Genomic DNA, 17,555 nt, shown 5'->3' with positions numbered 1-17,555 from the left:
TGTACTCTTTGTCCCTTAAGGAGAAGTAGGTACTCTGGATCTATCTAGACTCCAAAACGGCCTGATACAGCCTTCCCGTTCTCCCGCCTGGGCATCCTTATTCTTTGTTCCAAAAAGGATACCCAAGAACTAAGGCAATGCATTGACTATCGAGGGCTCAACCGAGTCACCATCAGGGATAGGTACCCTATGCCTTTGTGTCTGGAGGCAGTTCAGGGTGTAGTTATCTTTTTCAAATTAGACCTAAGACAAGCCTATCATCTGCTGCGTGTTCGTGCTGGAGACAAATGGAAAACCGTGTTCCGGACCCCGTACGGTCACTATGAGTACAAAGTAATGTCGTTTGGGTTGGTCAATGCACCTGCCATTTTCCAGAGGTTCATGGACCGACTGTTCTCAGATTTACCATTGTGTACCTGGATGATATCCTTGTTTACTCCAAGTCTACGCAACTCCATGAGGAACACCTCCATCAAGTTCTTCTTCGGTTGAAAGAAAATCAGTTAATGGTCAACCAAGAGAAATGCTTGTTCAAGGTTTCCACTGTTCCTTACTTGGGCTTCATTTTGTCTGAACACAGAGTAGAAATGGACTAAAGAAAGGTGGCAGCTATACTGGAATGGCCTTCTCCCACTTCTGTAAAAGATATGGAAAGGTTCTTAGGACTAGCGAACCTTTACAGGAAGTTCATTCCTGCCTTCTCTCAGGTAGTGCTGCCTATCACTGCGCTGCTGAAGTGTCCATCTCTGTCTTTTCTTGGTCAGATGCGGCAGAAGAGGCTTTCCAACATCTCAAAAGGCTGTTCTGCTCTGCTCCGGTACTCCAACAACCTGATCAGAGTCAACCATTCATCGTCAAAGCTGACGCGTCGGCGGCTGCCATTGGAGCTGCTTTATTACAGGATTTTGAAGGCACCGAACATCCTGTGTCCTATCACTCCAAAACGCTGACTCCTAGCCAAGCTAACTGCGCTGTCATAGAAAAAGAATTACTGGCCATGAAGACGGCTTACGAAGAGTGGCGACATCTGCTCCAAGGAGCCAAGTATCCATTCATCCTTCGGACGGATCACAAGAACCTCAAGGTTATTCAACAAATGCATTGCATAAAGCCCAGATAGGCCAGATGGGCACACCTTTTTGCTCAGTTTGACTTTACTATCACATACATACCAGGCAGCAAGAACGTCCTAGCCGATGCCCTATCTAGGGTTCCCGGTCCTGGTAGTTCGTCCGAGCATCTTCCTGAGTTTCTTTTTCCTCGCAATAGGATTGTTTATCAAGTATCTACATTCCTCCAGAAGGTCAAAGAAGCCACTAGATAGGGTGTTACACTGCCTCGAACCACTCACAAAGACGGGGTCCAAGACCATCAAGGACCGATCTTCGTCAATAACCGGCTTTTCCTTCCTGACTCAGCATCCCGCCAGTTTGTGTTAAGGTGGTGTCATGACAGTATTTTAGCAGGTCACAGAGGCGTTGCCACAACATTGGAACAGATCCAAAGACAGTTTTGGTGGCTGGGTCTTTCATCTGAAGTTAAGAATTATGTCCAATCCTGTCTTACGAGACAAGAAGCCACCAGTCCCTAACATTTGCCTCCGCAAACCAAAATTCAGAAAGGCAGAGGTGACGGCACTGGCAGACACTGTGATGCAGCACTCAGAGGCACCCTTTGGGGCTGGCCACAGAAAAACCAGCCAGCAAAGGAACACTGCCATGTTGCAGGAGGCGGCGGAGAAGGTAATGGCTGTGGGGACTGTCCCCCGCATGAAGAGGTACTGCCGGAAGCGCTGGGTTTATCTGCGCCTGAGGGTCCTGAAACTCATCTCCCAGCGGAGGAGGGAGACATCTGCCACAGGAGGAGGGACAGTGGCACCTCTCCACCTCTTGCCCTGGGAGGAGATATGCTTTTCCGTACTGCACATGGAGGGCAATCAGGGGTTTGGGACGGCCGAGGAAGGAGCTAGGATTTAAGGCGAAGGTGGTAAGAACAACAAACCCCATGTAAAAGCAAAGATTGTGTCCAAATACATGCATCCCCAAGTACAGAACCACCTAATGTGTAAGTGAACTGGTCCAACACATATCAGTGACAGCAAATGGGCAGATCACACACACACATGACAGGGGATGAATGTAGACATAGCCATGCAAAAACACCACAGAACAAATCTGAAGCCCCACACATGGACACATGAGAAGCGCCCATGCGTGGCAAGGACATTCATGACATGAGTCGTTGGCCCACCATAGACACACAAAAAAGGTACCTTGGCATGCAAACAGGCAATGTGCACTCACACCACCTACATGTAGGTGCACACATTAGGCCCAAGACCTCAAAGAGGCCACATAAATAGAGCAGTACATACAGAATGTTGCATGGTTGTAATGCAAGTCCAGAGATATGTCTCCCAGATGACTAACAGCATGCCCATTTCTTCTTAACAGGCACACAGTCCACAGACAGCGACAAAGCAGGACCGTCGACGTCAGCGATGACCAGAAAAGTCCACCCCCCAACAACAGGCTCACACAGCATGTCAGGACCTCTGGCACAACACTATCTGTGTCAGCAGCCCCACCATCAGCTGCATCAGCAGTCCCACCATCATCTGCATCAGCAGCCCCACCATCAGCTGCATCACCACCCACCTGTGCAAGTGGCACATCAGCCGTACCCGTGTCTGCCGCCCTCACCACAACAGTGGTCAGTGGACCCACCACCGGTCAGCAGGGAGACATACCATCCCCAAGAACCACCTCTGGTCGGCCTGACCAGGTGACAGTCTGGGCAACCTATGCTGCTGTCCCTCCTGTTCCCTCAACACCACCACCGGCAGAGCAGCCCCTAGTCCGTGGTGGCAGGCTCACTACCACTGATGAGGAGGAGTATGAAGACACATCCTACCCCTCTGCCTGTTACAGCCCAGGCCCACCAGAGAGCCCTCCACCACTGCCACTGTCCAGTATCACTCCTGCATGCAATTGAGGACAGGCAGTCCAAACTCAACACCACAGCATGCCAGCACCGCAACAACATGTGCCTGATGCGGGCATTCATGCAGGCGTGCAACAGCAGGATTGCCAGGTTCCGTGGACATGCCACTGTCGCCCTCATCAGCCTTGCCCAAAGGGTGCGTGAGGGCAGGAGGTGGCCTCCACCACAGCTACAGCTGAGGCCATAAACCAGAGCATACAATTGACCCTGCAGCACATGCAGGGCAAGGGATCTGACCCACCAAGCTCTGTCACCACCACCAAGAGCACCCAGCCAAGAACCCCATGGTGCTGCTCCCAGCAACTCCTGACAACAAAGGAGAAGACAAAGAGCCCCATGACAAAGAGGCGCCCCAGGTGACTATAGAACACTGGCAGGGTGCATCACTGGGTGTTTAGGGAGGGGCAGGGGTGTTTGGGGAAGACAAAGGGAGCAGGGATGTTTGGGAAGGGTGCGGGGAGGGAGGTGATTGGGGTTGCCACTGTTCATGTTTCAATACAAAACATTTCACTTGAAGCACTGACTTAACATTCCTTTTTTCAAAACAAGAGTTTACTGTGATGATGCATGATGACTACTAAGGTGCAAGGGTTGTACAGAGTGGAGTGGAAACTCAAACAAAAGTTGTCAATCAGTTCTTGGTGGGCCATGCGGTCATCCCTGTCATCCATGCGCACGTGCATGGGTCCAGCTGGCGCTGCATCATCATCATCCTATGGTGGAGGAATGTCCAGATCTGGGGCAGGGGTATGTTGTGCCTGATGCAGATGTTGTGCAAGATTGCACAGGCCAAGACTATATGCTCCACATTCTCTGGCCTGTGCATGAGTACACCCCCAGACTGGTGTAGGCATCTGAAACGTGCCTTGAAGAGCCCAAAGGCCCACTCAATGGTCACCCTGGTCCTCCCATGGGCTCTGTTGTATGCCACTTCCTGCAGCGTCTCGGGATTCCTCAGAGGTGTCATCAGCCACGGAAGCAGAGGGCATCCAGAGTCACCTACAAGGGCTGAGGACACAGGTGTGAGTAATAATGCTCGGCAGTGGTGTTGCCTCTGATAGGAATCTCAATGTTCAGTCTGTGCTTCCATCTCCTATGTTTCATTGTGCCACACTGTCGCATGTTACAGTCCTTGCATGCATATTGCACTGCTCAGGGGGTGTTGCATTCTGGTACCTGTAGTGCATTGCGTGTGGATGTCCTGTTGGGTTTGAAATGTCCTGGTTAGTGACTGCTACATCTCCAGTCATGTGATACTCCTGTGTGTTGTGGCTTGTGAATTGAGGGGTGCGCTGGTGGGTCCTGCATGTGCAGGGTTTTTCTGGGCATGCATTTGTGACATTGTTGCACCCCACGCCACCCCTTTTGACTGTCACTCATGCTGCAAGGTAGGTGGTATTATAAATGTGCTCACCCAATATTCAGGTCCTCTGTGATGCTCCATGCAGGCTGGCAGCAGGATGTTCCACAGGACTATTGCGTCATGGGTTGGTTGATCCTGGGAATCGGGCACAGCAGTGTGTGATGCTAAGGTCGACATTACAGCTGACCTGGACATTCAGGGAATGGAACTGCTTCTGGTTCCCCAAGACCTCCTCTGAGGCATGGGGGGGCCACCAGCTCAACATGAGTAAAGTCCATTGGTGCCACCACATTGGGCATGGCTGCAATTGCACAGAACAGGGCTTTGGTGGCTTTGAATTGTGCGTAGGTGGTGGGGAGGGCGATGTGCTGATCCACATGGCGAAGGCGGGCCTCCAGCACCTCCACCAGCATTCTGGAGAAGGCAGGCTGCAAAATACTATGCAGCTGGCTCACAAGGTGCTGGAACGTGCCACTGGCCAGGAAGTGCATGGCGGGCACCAGCTTTAGCAGCAGTGGTATGTCCGACCTGATGCTGATCCTGCTCCCAATGTCCCCCTGGATGTCAAGCATGGTCTCCCTTTTTAGGCAATAAAGGGTTAGTATCTGCTTGCCAGTGAAGGCCCAGGGTGTGGCCCTTGTGCAAGGGAACACTGCACGCCTCTGCCTCACCACCTGCATCCCCATTACAAAAGTAACGGTATTACCTGCACTTTTACTGTATACTAGCAAACTCGTAATGTCACGTGTCTTAATCTATTTATTTATTTATGTGTTTATTTGTAAGAAGCCGGAAGCCCACAGGCATCGGGGCTCCACAGAAAGACAAGAGACAAGACAGTGCTACACATCAGACAAGACACTTTGCTGAAGCCACCAAAGAGAGGGAGATCATGTCACTTTATTTATTTGAACAGGTATGTTTTCAGACTTTTTCGAAAAGATAGATGGTTAGTCTCTAATCTCAGGTTCAGAGGTAGGCTATTCCAATTTGTAGCTGCACAAATTGGGAAGGTTCTGCCTAAACCATTTGTTTTCTTATGGGGTTTAACCAAAATAAGTCCCTGTGTTTCTGATCTTAGCGTACGTGCTGGTATGTATCGAGCAATCTTCGATTTCAGGTAGACCGGTGCCTTGCCGTACAGACACTTGTGAACTAGTGTCATTGAAAAGCACATAAATGCCCTCAACTTATCCGTGAATGGCTGTGAATGTCCTTAAATGCCCGCATGAACCAATGATTATGAGTACTCGGTCACGCAAGACAGAGAGTTTATGTGTATTAGCAACAGGGATGCGCAAAAGTCAGTAGTAAAACTCTGGGGAATTTGGAGATAAGCCAGCAAAAGGCTCTTGAAAATCACAAAAATCCTCACTGTGAAAAAATTCCCAGAATTTGCAGTCTTCCACAGAAGCAAAAATAATACTTGGAATTCTGGAATTTCATTGCGCTTTGTGAGACAGGCATGGTATCAAGAGAGATGATACAGAGGTATATTTAAACAAAGCTTTATTAATAATCAGGATGGTGTAACGCATAACTATCCCTATACTATGGTGGGATTTCCCTGCCTAAAGAAATCTAAGGAAAGTCTGTGTCTAAACGTCAAAACCAAAAGTCAGTCTGTGTCAAAAACCTATGTGTGTTTTCACAACTACAAAAAAACTAGCGTGGAAATGCTCTCAACCAAATATAAGTGTTCCAAAGTAAATGTTCAATGATTGGCAAATTTAAGTTCTTCTAAAGTTCTCTGTCTCAAGACCAATACAGTGTCCTGGGAGGATAGCTCAGCGGCAACGTGTTCACCTTGGAAGCAAGACGACACAAAGCAACACAGGTTCGATCCCCGGGTCCGCGCTTACAAACCTCCGGGTATTTAAGCGCGTTATAAATGCACAACTAAGACAAAAAAAAAAAAAATTACGCAACTAAAAAACAAACAATTCCTGTAACAGCGCCTCGATGCCCGTGGGCTGTGTGAGCGCTTTAAAAATGCAAATAAATAAAAATAAAATAAAATGTAGTCTTGTGACAATAAAGACTGATCAAGTTCTGAGTTTACCATCTGCAGATTCACAAATATCACAATTCACATCACTTGAAAGTCTCTGGGCTCCTTTCCTAAAGTTCCAAAGGTGACAAAGTACACACAACACTGTGGTCTTGGGATTCCCTTCCCCAAGATGAATATTCTCCAGGTGTTGTTTTCAGAGTTCCCTTCCCCAAGATTTACTTTAGACAGTTACTTGGTTCTTCGGTTTACAAACGATCATGGGATCTACTTGACCCTTCCTTTGGTTAACTTCACCAATGATTCACCTCTTTGCTGCTTTCCAACCTTTAGTGGTTTTTGGTCTAGGAGCAGTTGTCAGACAGCACAGTCCCCCCATCACTGGTCACGCAACCAGCAACCACATATGCTTTGAGTCTTAATGTTGAAAAGGTTTGTACTAGGAAACTTTCTGGTCTAGGCGCAGTTGTCAGACCACACGGTAAACCCATCACAGGTCACGCAACCATAAGTTTCCCAAAGCTAATGCTCAATAGTTCACAAGACAATACTTTCATTTAATTTTAGGACCTTCATGTGTTTTCCAAAGTGTTTTCTAACCATGGGACACTTGGTTTCCCCAGACTGTTCTTAGAGTTGGTAACACTTTATAGTCTTGTTCTAGTAGCAACTTTCTTGTCATTTAATATATCCCGCATTATAGCATTCACTTGGTTTCACTCTAACCATGCTTTCCTGTTATTCATTATTCAAGATGTATAGCTTTACGTTGTGTGAGTTCGAATAATGTCTTTCAAACAATTCAGTATTACATAGATGCAAGTTTTTCTTGTACGTGCTCAGTAGCTCCTTTCAACAAGTTTGGTATTCAATATTCGTCGCTTTTACTTATTTATTTTATTTATTGTGCATTTGTAAGGCGCTTATACATCAAGAAATTGTGTTTAAAAGCACAGTAGGGAAGGCATGGTATCATAAGTATGACATTGAACAATGGATTTATTAATTTCATTTTATTTTATTTATTGTTTTTTTGTATAGCGCCTACACACAGAAGAGTGTTTCAAAGCGCTTGAGGACAGAGGGGGAGCAGTAGGGAAAAAAAACAGTCATACAGAGCCCTTGACTTTCTGCATGATACAAGCCTGCACAAAAAGCAGGGAAGTGCAGCAAGAAGTGCATGTGATACAAATAACAGTGAAGTGAACTCTTTCATGTCTGAAGACAGTCCTTAGTTCGTCCAAGTTCCTTACATAAATGGGGTGAGATAGGGGGTGGGGGGGCAGGGAAGGACAGACAGCTGCTATACAATGCTACATACAGTTATATAGTGGCGTGACATAACTATGTAGGGGTGCAGGGTAGTTGGGGGAGGGAAGAGATAGTAGGTTGGTAGTACTATGTTCAAAGATAAGGAGATTTTAAGGTGTAAGGAATGGGAAGGTAGAGCGGGGGCAGGAGTAGAAACAAGGGGGAAGGACAATACAATTGACAATGAAAAAAGTATAGAAGAGGAGGGTGCTTGTAAGGTGGGTGGGGTAGAGTTGGAGGGAAAGGGGGAGAAACAGATAGCAGGAAGGAGGTAGTGATGGATTAGGAAGGATAAGGAGCGACGCATGAAGCGGTCTGGCATAACGCAAGTCGGGCTATTATAGGCAAGGTGAAACCACGAGAGGCAGATGGGCAGGCATAAAATCGCATGATGTGCAATATGGCAATTAGACTCCCAAGGTGCAACACGAGCAGCAGGGCACATCGAAAATAGAATTACGACGGTGAGTCACATGAGGCACACAGGCAGCCATAAAATCACATTATGCAACACAGCCTCAGACTCATATGGTGCAACATGAACAGCAAAGCACATCGATAATCAATTTGCAACAGTGAGTCACATGAGGCACATAGTCAGCCATAAAATCACATTACGCAACACAGCATCAGACTCACATGGTGCAACATGAACAGCAGGGCACATTAAAAATCAATTTGCGACAGTGAGTCATGTGAAGCAGATAGGCAGCATTTTAAAGTTGTTATTGCGGCGGGACAGTCAAGATGCAAGTGAGTGAAAGGTGGCATGGTTCCGGTCTGGGAGAGGGTATGACGATGATAGTCGATGGAGCTGACCTGGGTAAATGTTTGATGCTTCTGAAGGTCTTCAATATGTCCTACAAGTGGTCAAAAAAATGCCTCGACAACTGTGTGCACAAGGGGGAGGAGGGGAGGAGTGGGCCCTCAGACCCGGCCAGGCAGCGGACAGGGCCTTAGATAGTGGGCCTTCTAGAGGGGGCCGGCGTTCGTCTGCCGGCTTTGGATTGGCCATTTTTAGGTGACGAAGGGCCAATCATGTAGCAGCATCAGGCTGCAGTAGGTAGTGCTTAGGGTATGGATTCTTTGGCGGCCATGTTTGAAGATATTAGGACAAAGAATGAAAATGGCCAAACACATGTGCATATCATACCATGGCACGCATTTAAAGCACAAAAGATGGATTGTGTTGCAAGCGGTATAGTGTACGCGGTGTTGAAACAGGGGAAAAATGCATCCCTCTGATAGCAAGCTCCAAGTGGAGCCTACCTACATAAGCATGATGGCTGCAGACCCCGCAGCAAGAGTGAAGCCTTGTGGTGTAGCAGGGTGCTCCGGGCATCCCATGATAGAGTATCTTCAGATCCAGGCAGGCTCAGGAAGAAGTGGGGGAGACATGAATCAGACAGGGCCTTAAATTGTGGGCCTCACAGAGGCCAATCAAGCGGCAGCATCAGGCTGCAGTAGGTAGTGCTCAAGACAAAGAATGAAAATGGCTAAAAACAAGTGCATATCATACCATGGCCACATTTAAAGCAATTCTAAAATTCTAAACCTTTATTGAAAACTTTGGGGTTGGAGAAACTCCTAATTTGCCCTATAACTAAGATGGGAGCAGTCTCGACCATCAAACGATAAACAAAACAGTCCTAGTAGCATCAGTCAAATCAAAATGGCCTATGCTAACAAAACCTAATGCCTGCCCTATCTTTTATACAAAAAGTGTAAAAGGAGAAATGTATGCAAAAGGAAAAATCAGTGTTCAAAAGAATAAAGGTAGTTGAACCAGCTCTCCTTCTCACGTTACACCTCACTGAGTGAGGCTGTCCCTGTAGGCAGGATGACACACTCTGGCTTGGTTTCTAACATTCTAAGCAGTTCCAAACCCTGGATTTAGGCCCCCCCCTTCTGCCAGGCTCAGACCTTACAGCACACAGTTCACGAAGGTCCCCCTCTGCCGGGCTCAGACCTCTCACATCACAGTTCAACACAAACTTGCAAGGGGGCTCCCTTCCTCAAGTTTACTGTACTTTGAGTCTCCCTCAATCGGGCTCGGACCCCTTTCAAAGACTTTTGAATGTGCGTGGCGCTTTTACCAGACCACCGCAGGAACATTTCAAAACAATGCAACTTTGACAGAGACTTTCGAATGGGCTACTTCCTTTTGCTGGACCACTCCGTTACTTAGTATCGCTGATCTCACAGCTGCTCTTTACTTCAAAGTTCATTCACAGGTCTGCCTTTCTTCGCGTCTCATCCACATGTGTGCAGTCTTCACTTGTGATATAATGTTGCTACTTCTTTCGCTTTAACACACACCAGGTCTCTCAAGCCGCTTGCCAACTCACTGGCTGTGTGAGCTTCTTTCTTGTTTTGCTATTTTCAATTCACAAGTAAAGGTTAGTACCACAGGCTTGGCCTCGCCTCCCCAACTCTGCCGTTCACCCGGGAGGGTGGCTGGCATCCTTGGAACACAATACAATCTTCACTTATGGGATCTGGCCTTCTCCACGTGTCTTTCGCGGTCTGTCGGAGGCAACGACCTCCAGTAGGAAACCCTTGGGGTTTTGTGCCCACTGCTCTCGTCCCTTGGCCTGTTGCTCTGCTCCAGTAGGTGTGCCCTCATTGTCCCGGAAGTTCTGCTCATGCTTGTGTTCCGACTTGCTCAGAGTGTGTCTTTAGGTGTTGCCTTTTATTCGTGTAAGGAGAGCTAACTGGTATCAGGTGTATGCACTTAGTGTAAAGTGCCTGACTTTGCCCGACTCGTTTAACAGGGCATGTCCAGTAAAATGTGAGAGAGTTATTCTGGTTGCTCTCAGTCATCCTCTTCCTCGGCCCAGTGCTTGTGAAAAAAAGGGGGAGGGGGGACTTTGGAAAATCCTATAAAATATGATGGAGTAGATGAAAAAAAAGGGGGAAATATTGCATCTCACCGTCGGCTGCGGCATCCCAACTCTTTGAAGACCCCTCAAGTGAGCCACCCACAATGTTCCACCCCCAGAGTCTGGATCCAAAGGCGATGGCTGTGCCCTGGCCACCTGAGAGAGAGAGATACCCAGGGACTCATGGGTGAGACACCCTCTGGTTTCTCACAGCGCCCACAGGGCAATGGGGAGAGCACATGGGAATGAAAGGCAAATATAACAACAATGAAGAGAATGAAACAGGCGGTCCTATTAGGTCTTGTGAGCATTCAGAGCATGCAAGTGCAGAGAGAGAGAATGGACGAGGGAGGGGGGTAAGTGCTAGGACTTCCACAGATGGAAGTGCAAGGGAGTAAGTTGCAAGCAACTGTTAAGTGACTGGCAGAGATCACTTGGTAAGAGTGGTCAAATGTCAATACAATAATTGCAGGCCTGCGAGATAGCACAGGGCATTAGGCACCCAAAGGCAAGTGCTCGGCTTGAGCGGAGGCTGAAGGTGATACGGTCCCTGGGCTTGAGGCCAAGGATAGGTCTTGCAGCCCTATTCTGGATAAGCTGGAGGGGACGGAGAGACGTATAGGGCAGATTAAGGAAGAGGCTGTTGCAGAAGTCCAGCCTAGAGAGTGCCAGCGCTCTAGAGACTAGAAAGCTTCTCGGGGAAAGTGAGGAAAGGAAGGATACCTTGTATGGGCTCAACAGTCCCTTTCATCAAGTTCGGCATTCAATATTTGCTTGGTTTACTTATGCAGGCTAAACAACCCCTCGGAGCGCAACGGAGTTCCCAGTCTCTTTGAGAGTTTTACCGGGTTGCAGCTGCTCCGTTCTGTGGCTTCCCCCCACACGGGAGAAGCAACCTGCTGGTTCACCGGCTGCTTCCTTCCAGGTACAACGGCATTCATGCTGGGCTCCACCTCTGCTCGTCAGCAGCATCTGCTCTCCTCATTCCTCCACAAGAGTTCCTGGTCCTGTTAGGTCTGCTCAGAAGGACTCCCGAGATCTTCAGCGGGCACCTTAGGGTCTCGGATTCCCACCCCACAGCATGGAACAAACTTGGTTTTGTTCTTGTTCTGCTCCTGCACCACCTACATTTCTCGCACCTCTCACGCCTCTCTCTAAGCATCCCTGACTTCCAGATTTTATACTCCCTTTCATTAATAATGGGCTGCAGGTGAAATAAAGTATTCCCAATTGCCTGACCTTGTTTAATCACATTATTGTGACATGCCTGACCTTGCTTCTTCGACACAGTACCAGAGTGGTGTTGGCAATAGGAAATCTGAACTGCTCCTACTTCCCTCTTCTTCTTCTCAGTACTTAAAGGAAAATTACAGGGGGTGATAGAATGAGATTGGCAATAGCCCATAAGGGCTAAGGGAGGGGAGGGTAGGTCAGTATTAGGAAAGGGGGGATACCATGTCTCACCTTCAGGCACCCTCTCTGGAATCCCCAAGGATCCTACACCCAGGTGATCCTCCCTCTTTAGTTTTATTACATGGATCCCCAGGGTTAGAATCTGACAGCCTTGCCTTTCTCTTGGTTACCTGAGTGGGGTTTCTAGGAGGGTTAAATGTGTGAACATCCTCAGAAGTCTCACAGATTGGTGAAAATTCACTAACCCCTACTTGGAACCATTGAGAAAGCTCAGTAAACTGTTTTTTGTATAACTTGCCGGTTAGAAATCTAGACTGGACTAACTGACCCTTTCATTGTTCATAGATATCACTGAGATGAGTCACAATGGCACCTATTATTAAAGCACAAACAGGTAATTAATGTCACGTCATATAGTGTCAGACATCCTACCCAAAGTTTTGCTTCACAACACAACTTCCTCCAAACGGTTCCATGTAATAATGTCCCTGCAAAAATGTCGCTGGGCAAAAAAGTCAGCATTATTACATTACTACACACAGTAGTAGCTTCATATTAGTCAAAGTGTGGTCAAAAGTTAATTGTATTTAACTATATGACCAATAAAATAAAACAAATAAAAGAATATTAGTCAAAGCATAAAATGGCTTAGCCCTGAACAATTCAGCACAAGATCCAAGATATATGTAGTAAGGCAAAATCATCATTGTCTGCAATCAATAGAAAGCATAGAAAGTAAAACATAGAGCAGAACTGTTGTCAGGTAGAACAACATTCTAGAAGAACCCAAGCTAGTCAAAGCTGTCACATTTAGTATGTTATGACATTTTACAATGTTCACAACTTGTGTCCATTAGAGTGCACAGAGTATGTAGGACCTGTTACAACATAGCATCATATTTGTTGTGAATGCACTACCTATCTAAGACATAGTCAGTGATATGCCAGGCAAATTAAAGAAAGGTGTAGTGGTGGAAGCAAACAATTTCATTAATACTTTCGACAGTTGGACGATCAAAGTGTATAGATTACTTCATATTGTCAAAAAAGAAAACTTCTAATTTATCTTACATTTGATGTTGTCTAACAAACTCTGCAAATTGTCGATCTTTGGCATAAAGTTCAATTATTCGTATCCTGTCTTGAATTTCCTGAAAGATAAACAACATGTTACAAAGCCTGAAAACTTGGTATAGTTTTATAGCAGCATATTCATCCAAATGTAGGCTAATTTTGGTTTAGCAATTATTTTGTGTCAATTCCCTATCCCTGTCACTTAAGAAAAACTAGTAATATTTCAGATGCGTCAAAACACTGCATAAGCTGCAGAGTGAGGCAATGTTAACAATTCTAAATACATATATTAATTTAAATCTGTATTGAAGTTTGAACACAATTAAAATATCTGTAAGCTATAGTTGAGCCAAAGTACATTAATTATAGAAAAACATCCAACTGCAAATAGATTATGGGCATGCCCCAGCCGAAGAGTATTCTGAGTGGGAGTTCCTCTGCCCCATTATTCACAAATTATTGTATGGTGTTTCACTGTTTTCTCAGAGGTTTGCAACCCATGAGAAATATCTTGAAAGAACATCTTTCACTGAGAACACAATTGGAAAAGCAAACATATTTTGTGGTGAGATGATTTGTGTTCTTTCAAATACCTGGGACGCTGTCATGTGACTCTTATTATGGGGCTTCTCTATCACCATGTAAATGGAATAATGCCCTAATTAGTGTTTGTAGGATCATGTGAGATCATGTGATCAAGTTTTGTCAGTGAGTCTGATATGGTACAAGAGATTATAAATTAGGGATCTGACAAATAATAATGTTTTTATAAATCATATCATCCTAATAATTAGCATTAAAATAGAGAATAATGATGGGTAGGTATTAATGGATGGTCTAGATAATGTACAGAAAAATGTAACAATTTGAGTTGGGTAAAGCTAGGAAGTACTTTTAAGGTGCGAGCCACACAAACTGAGGTTCAGATTTTCCGGTTTCAGCTCTACCTAGTTTCAATCATTGAAATTAATTTGATTCCCCAGTGTACCAGATTTGTGCCAGTTCTCCCGTCCCTAGTTAGAACTACTGTGGCAACTTCTCCTGCCTGTCGTTGTTAGTGGATAGCGGGGTGGCTGATGGGCCAGAAGCCATCGCAAGTTGGAAAAATCATGGGGCCAGGGTTTATGTGCTAAAAATCCACTGGTTTCCTCCAAAATGGCACTTGCAGGAGGCAGAAGCTTCTCACGTTGCCACTTCAGAAGCTCCTGGCCCTTTAAGGGAAATGAGTGGCGGAGGTGATCCTTCAGAGTAGGCTGCTCCTGAACGCTAAGCAAACCATATTGTGAAGCAGAGACCTTGGTTGACCTAAAACAGAAATATCGTGAATTTAAATAAATAATTTACATATTTTCTTCACAAATTGCTGGCATGCCAGGGTACCTGATTTGGACACTCAGAAGATACCTCACCTGAATTCTCAAATTAGAATACAAACTGAAAAGGGGATTGTTATACAAATGATTATTGGAAATATACACACAAAATCGGAGGAGAGGGCGGTTTACACGTTTTGAACATATGTATTTGAAGTCTCCTATGAGTCTTTGAACTTCCTAGTTATCTAGATAAAATACACTATATCCAGGATGCAGGCAGGAAGACCATCCAACCCAAATGAAAGCTCTAGGTATGATAGAAATGATGCATAGTCTTGCCCAGGTAAGATTGCAAAGAAAACCTTAGGAGAAATTGGGAAACTATGAGATCAGTAGGGGGCTAAGGTTGGGCAATTTAAGAGATTGGATGCTAAATTTCAGCATCTTCTTACACTCAAACATTTCAAACTAGCAATATAATTGTACAAGAAAAAACTCACATATATCCATTCAGAAGAGTCTCTACCACCCTATCCTAGCAAAGAAGGCATACTCGCTCCACCCAAATGACAAATATGAATGTATTAGATTTTCTACATACTACAAAGTGTGAGAGGTCAGAAATGTGAGACGGACACATAGGTATAGTTTCCTCACAAGCTGGCATTTTATTAAATGAAAAAGGGGTGAGACAAGTGTCTATCTTTCCCTAACCAAACAGTAATGTCCCTGCCTAACAAACTAAGGCTAAAGGAAAATGACATAGTGTCCAAAAAGCATCTGACCCTCACACTAATACATACTACAAAATTATACAAGGTTAGTTTGGCTGTTTTAAATTCCACTAAATAATATACCAATTCAAACTCAAAAGCTTTAAGTGATACTCGTTGTAACTACCGTTGGACTCCCTTCCCCTGGATCAATTCTGGAATATCTTGAGCAAAGTTCAGGTTCAAGAAAGCTCTGTGCAATAACACGTTCCCATTCAGCATAGCATATAAAGTCTTTTCCAATTAATATATCTTTTCAATTGGCAAAGCGATTATCTTTCTTCCAAATGATTTTTCATGAATCACAACAACTGTCAATTTTCCAAAATCTCCTGCTTGGCCAAACGAAAGTCTTTTCCTCAAAAGACCAGTTCATAAATCAGGACAAATGTTCTTTTCTCAAGGGGCAAGCAATTGTTAATACATAATACTTCTTCAAAAGAAACACTTAAGTCAGGATGGTTCAATATTCACTTTCTGCAATGCAACAGTTCACCAAGATAATGTGATAGAATTAACACTTCCTTTCCACCACACCTTTTTACCACAACCAAAGTACTTCAACTCATCTTCTTCTTTCCTGGTATACTCACCTGCTAGGACTAAATAAAATTGATCCCTTTCCTGGTTCCTACTGCTAAAATTGTACTCTGTGGTAATGCTTGTTCAAAGACCCTCTACACCAGGAACATAAATGAGGAGGTTTGAACCAACAATGTAAGGAATAGGTGTTGGGACAAGAGAAGGCGTGTAATGGGTAAGAAACGGCTTTGAAATAGCTTTTAACTACAATTCCCAGCAGGCTGTGGGACATTAGTTCAGAGCATTCACGTGGCGAGCCAGCTGTACAATCAGATGACTTCTTAAACCATCAACCGGTGTGCTTTGTGGGCGAGCAGATTTGCGGGCTATTGAGACGCCGGAGGTATGTTTGCTGAGGAGACCGGGCCTCGACAGTGAACAGTGGCTGCCCGGACTATATTCTGCGCCATTCTCCAGGGTCTGGGTGACCTCGTGAGGCACCCGGACACACAGATAAGTGCCTTGATGCCTATTACCCTCTAAGGGACTGTGTGCTCACGTCTATATTATTTGTCAATGGGAATATCTATGTGCGTGCCAAGCGTACGCTAGGTTAACTTGTAAGGAAACAAAGTGAGAGAAGTTAAGGTCACGCTTCTCTGCTTTACAGCGTTTATGCCCATGAGGTTTAGGAGCACAACTTAAATGCTGAGAAAGAACATTAATGATACTTTATTTTCGAACATTACATGCCATATAGGGGTGCTTCTCCAGACAAGTGGAGAGGGGCACAGCTAAATGTAATGATTTGCAATGTTTGTTTGTTGCCTTTGCATGCCCGATGGGCCATATGTCTTGTGTTTTCATGAAAGGGACCTTCCCTTGTTTGTGCCATAATGCTTGCAGTTAAAACCATGTCCTGCATCGTGACACTATAAGTTTGTTGTTGGGTGCTATGTTCTGTTATGCTTCTTGTACCTAACACATTGTTGTATGTGCATTTATTGGTTTGGATTGGGTTACTCAAGCACCTGCTATGTTTCAAAGAATACGCCTAGAGGCAGGAATAAGATTGGAGTAGGGCTGATCAGGTTTTGGAGGTCAGGTTTAGGAGTACAGGCTTAGGTGTACAGGTTTAGGAGTATTGGTTGTCAATAGAATTGCTTGCTATGTATATGCATGTTTTCTCTTCCCCACCTTCCCTTTATCATTCCACACTCTTTCCCTAACTGTCTTCCTCCCATTGGCTGCCACGTGGTTACCTGTGTTACTAATTTCCAGGCACCCGTGCCAACCACAGTGGGAGGGTCGATCTATTTGGCTTCTGTGGTTCGGGAGAGGGGGTCGATACCCTTTCATCCCTTTACGATCTTGACAGAATTATCCGCCCCCTATTTCGGGGTAATTGAACCACCCAGGCCAAATGGAAGCGAATCCTCCCTCTTTAGAGGAAGTGTTAAAAGTTTTTCAGGATATTCAACTTGAATTAGCGCACGCCAGACAGGAATCAGGTACTCTTAAGGCTCAGGTGCAAGGTTTGGTAGCTCAAAGTACCCCTCTGGAGGGGGCTGGGTCATCCATAGGGATCACAGCAGGTAGGCCTTCCACTGTGATTGTGCAGCCCCCCGAGTAGTGTGCCGTTGGTGGCACCGGAAAGGTTTGTGGGGGATCCTAAGAAATATATGACGTTTCTGACACAGTGCAGATTGCATTTTTTGTGTAAACCCACTGCTTTTGAGACCATACAGGCTAGGACCACATTTGTAATTTCATACTTAACTGGGGGTGCAGCAGCTTGGGCGATGCCCTTGGTGCAGAAGGATGATCCGTTATTGTACAACTGGGATGGGTTTCTGGCGGAATTTGGAAGACTGATCACAAGGACGT

General features: G+C 45.5%; 1 protein-coding gene across 2 annotated transcripts in view; it reads right to left on the bottom strand.

The window, feature by feature from the left end:
• The window catches only part of IMPG2 (interphotoreceptor matrix proteoglycan 2), a 901,957-nt gene that overhangs the window by 66,545 nt on the left and 817,857 nt on the right, over positions 1-17,555 (bottom strand). For both annotated transcript variants that reach the window (XM_069637266.1, XM_069637267.1), the window contains one exon: positions 13,055-13,134. In XM_069637266.1, the coding sequence (XP_069493367.1) occupies positions 13,055-13,134 (80 nt within the window). The remainder of the gene's footprint in view (positions 1-13,054; positions 13,135-17,555) is intronic.

The sequence above is a fragment of the Ambystoma mexicanum genome, chromosome 7p (assembly GCF_040938575.1).
Source record: "Ambystoma mexicanum isolate Mex_15411 chromosome 7p, UKY_AmexF1_1, whole genome shotgun sequence".
Classification (NCBI taxonomy): Eukaryota; Metazoa; Chordata; class Amphibia; order Caudata; family Ambystomatidae; genus Ambystoma; species Ambystoma mexicanum.
Note: the sequence above shows the minus strand (reverse complement) of the source record. Positions and strands in the feature narration are given on the sequence as shown.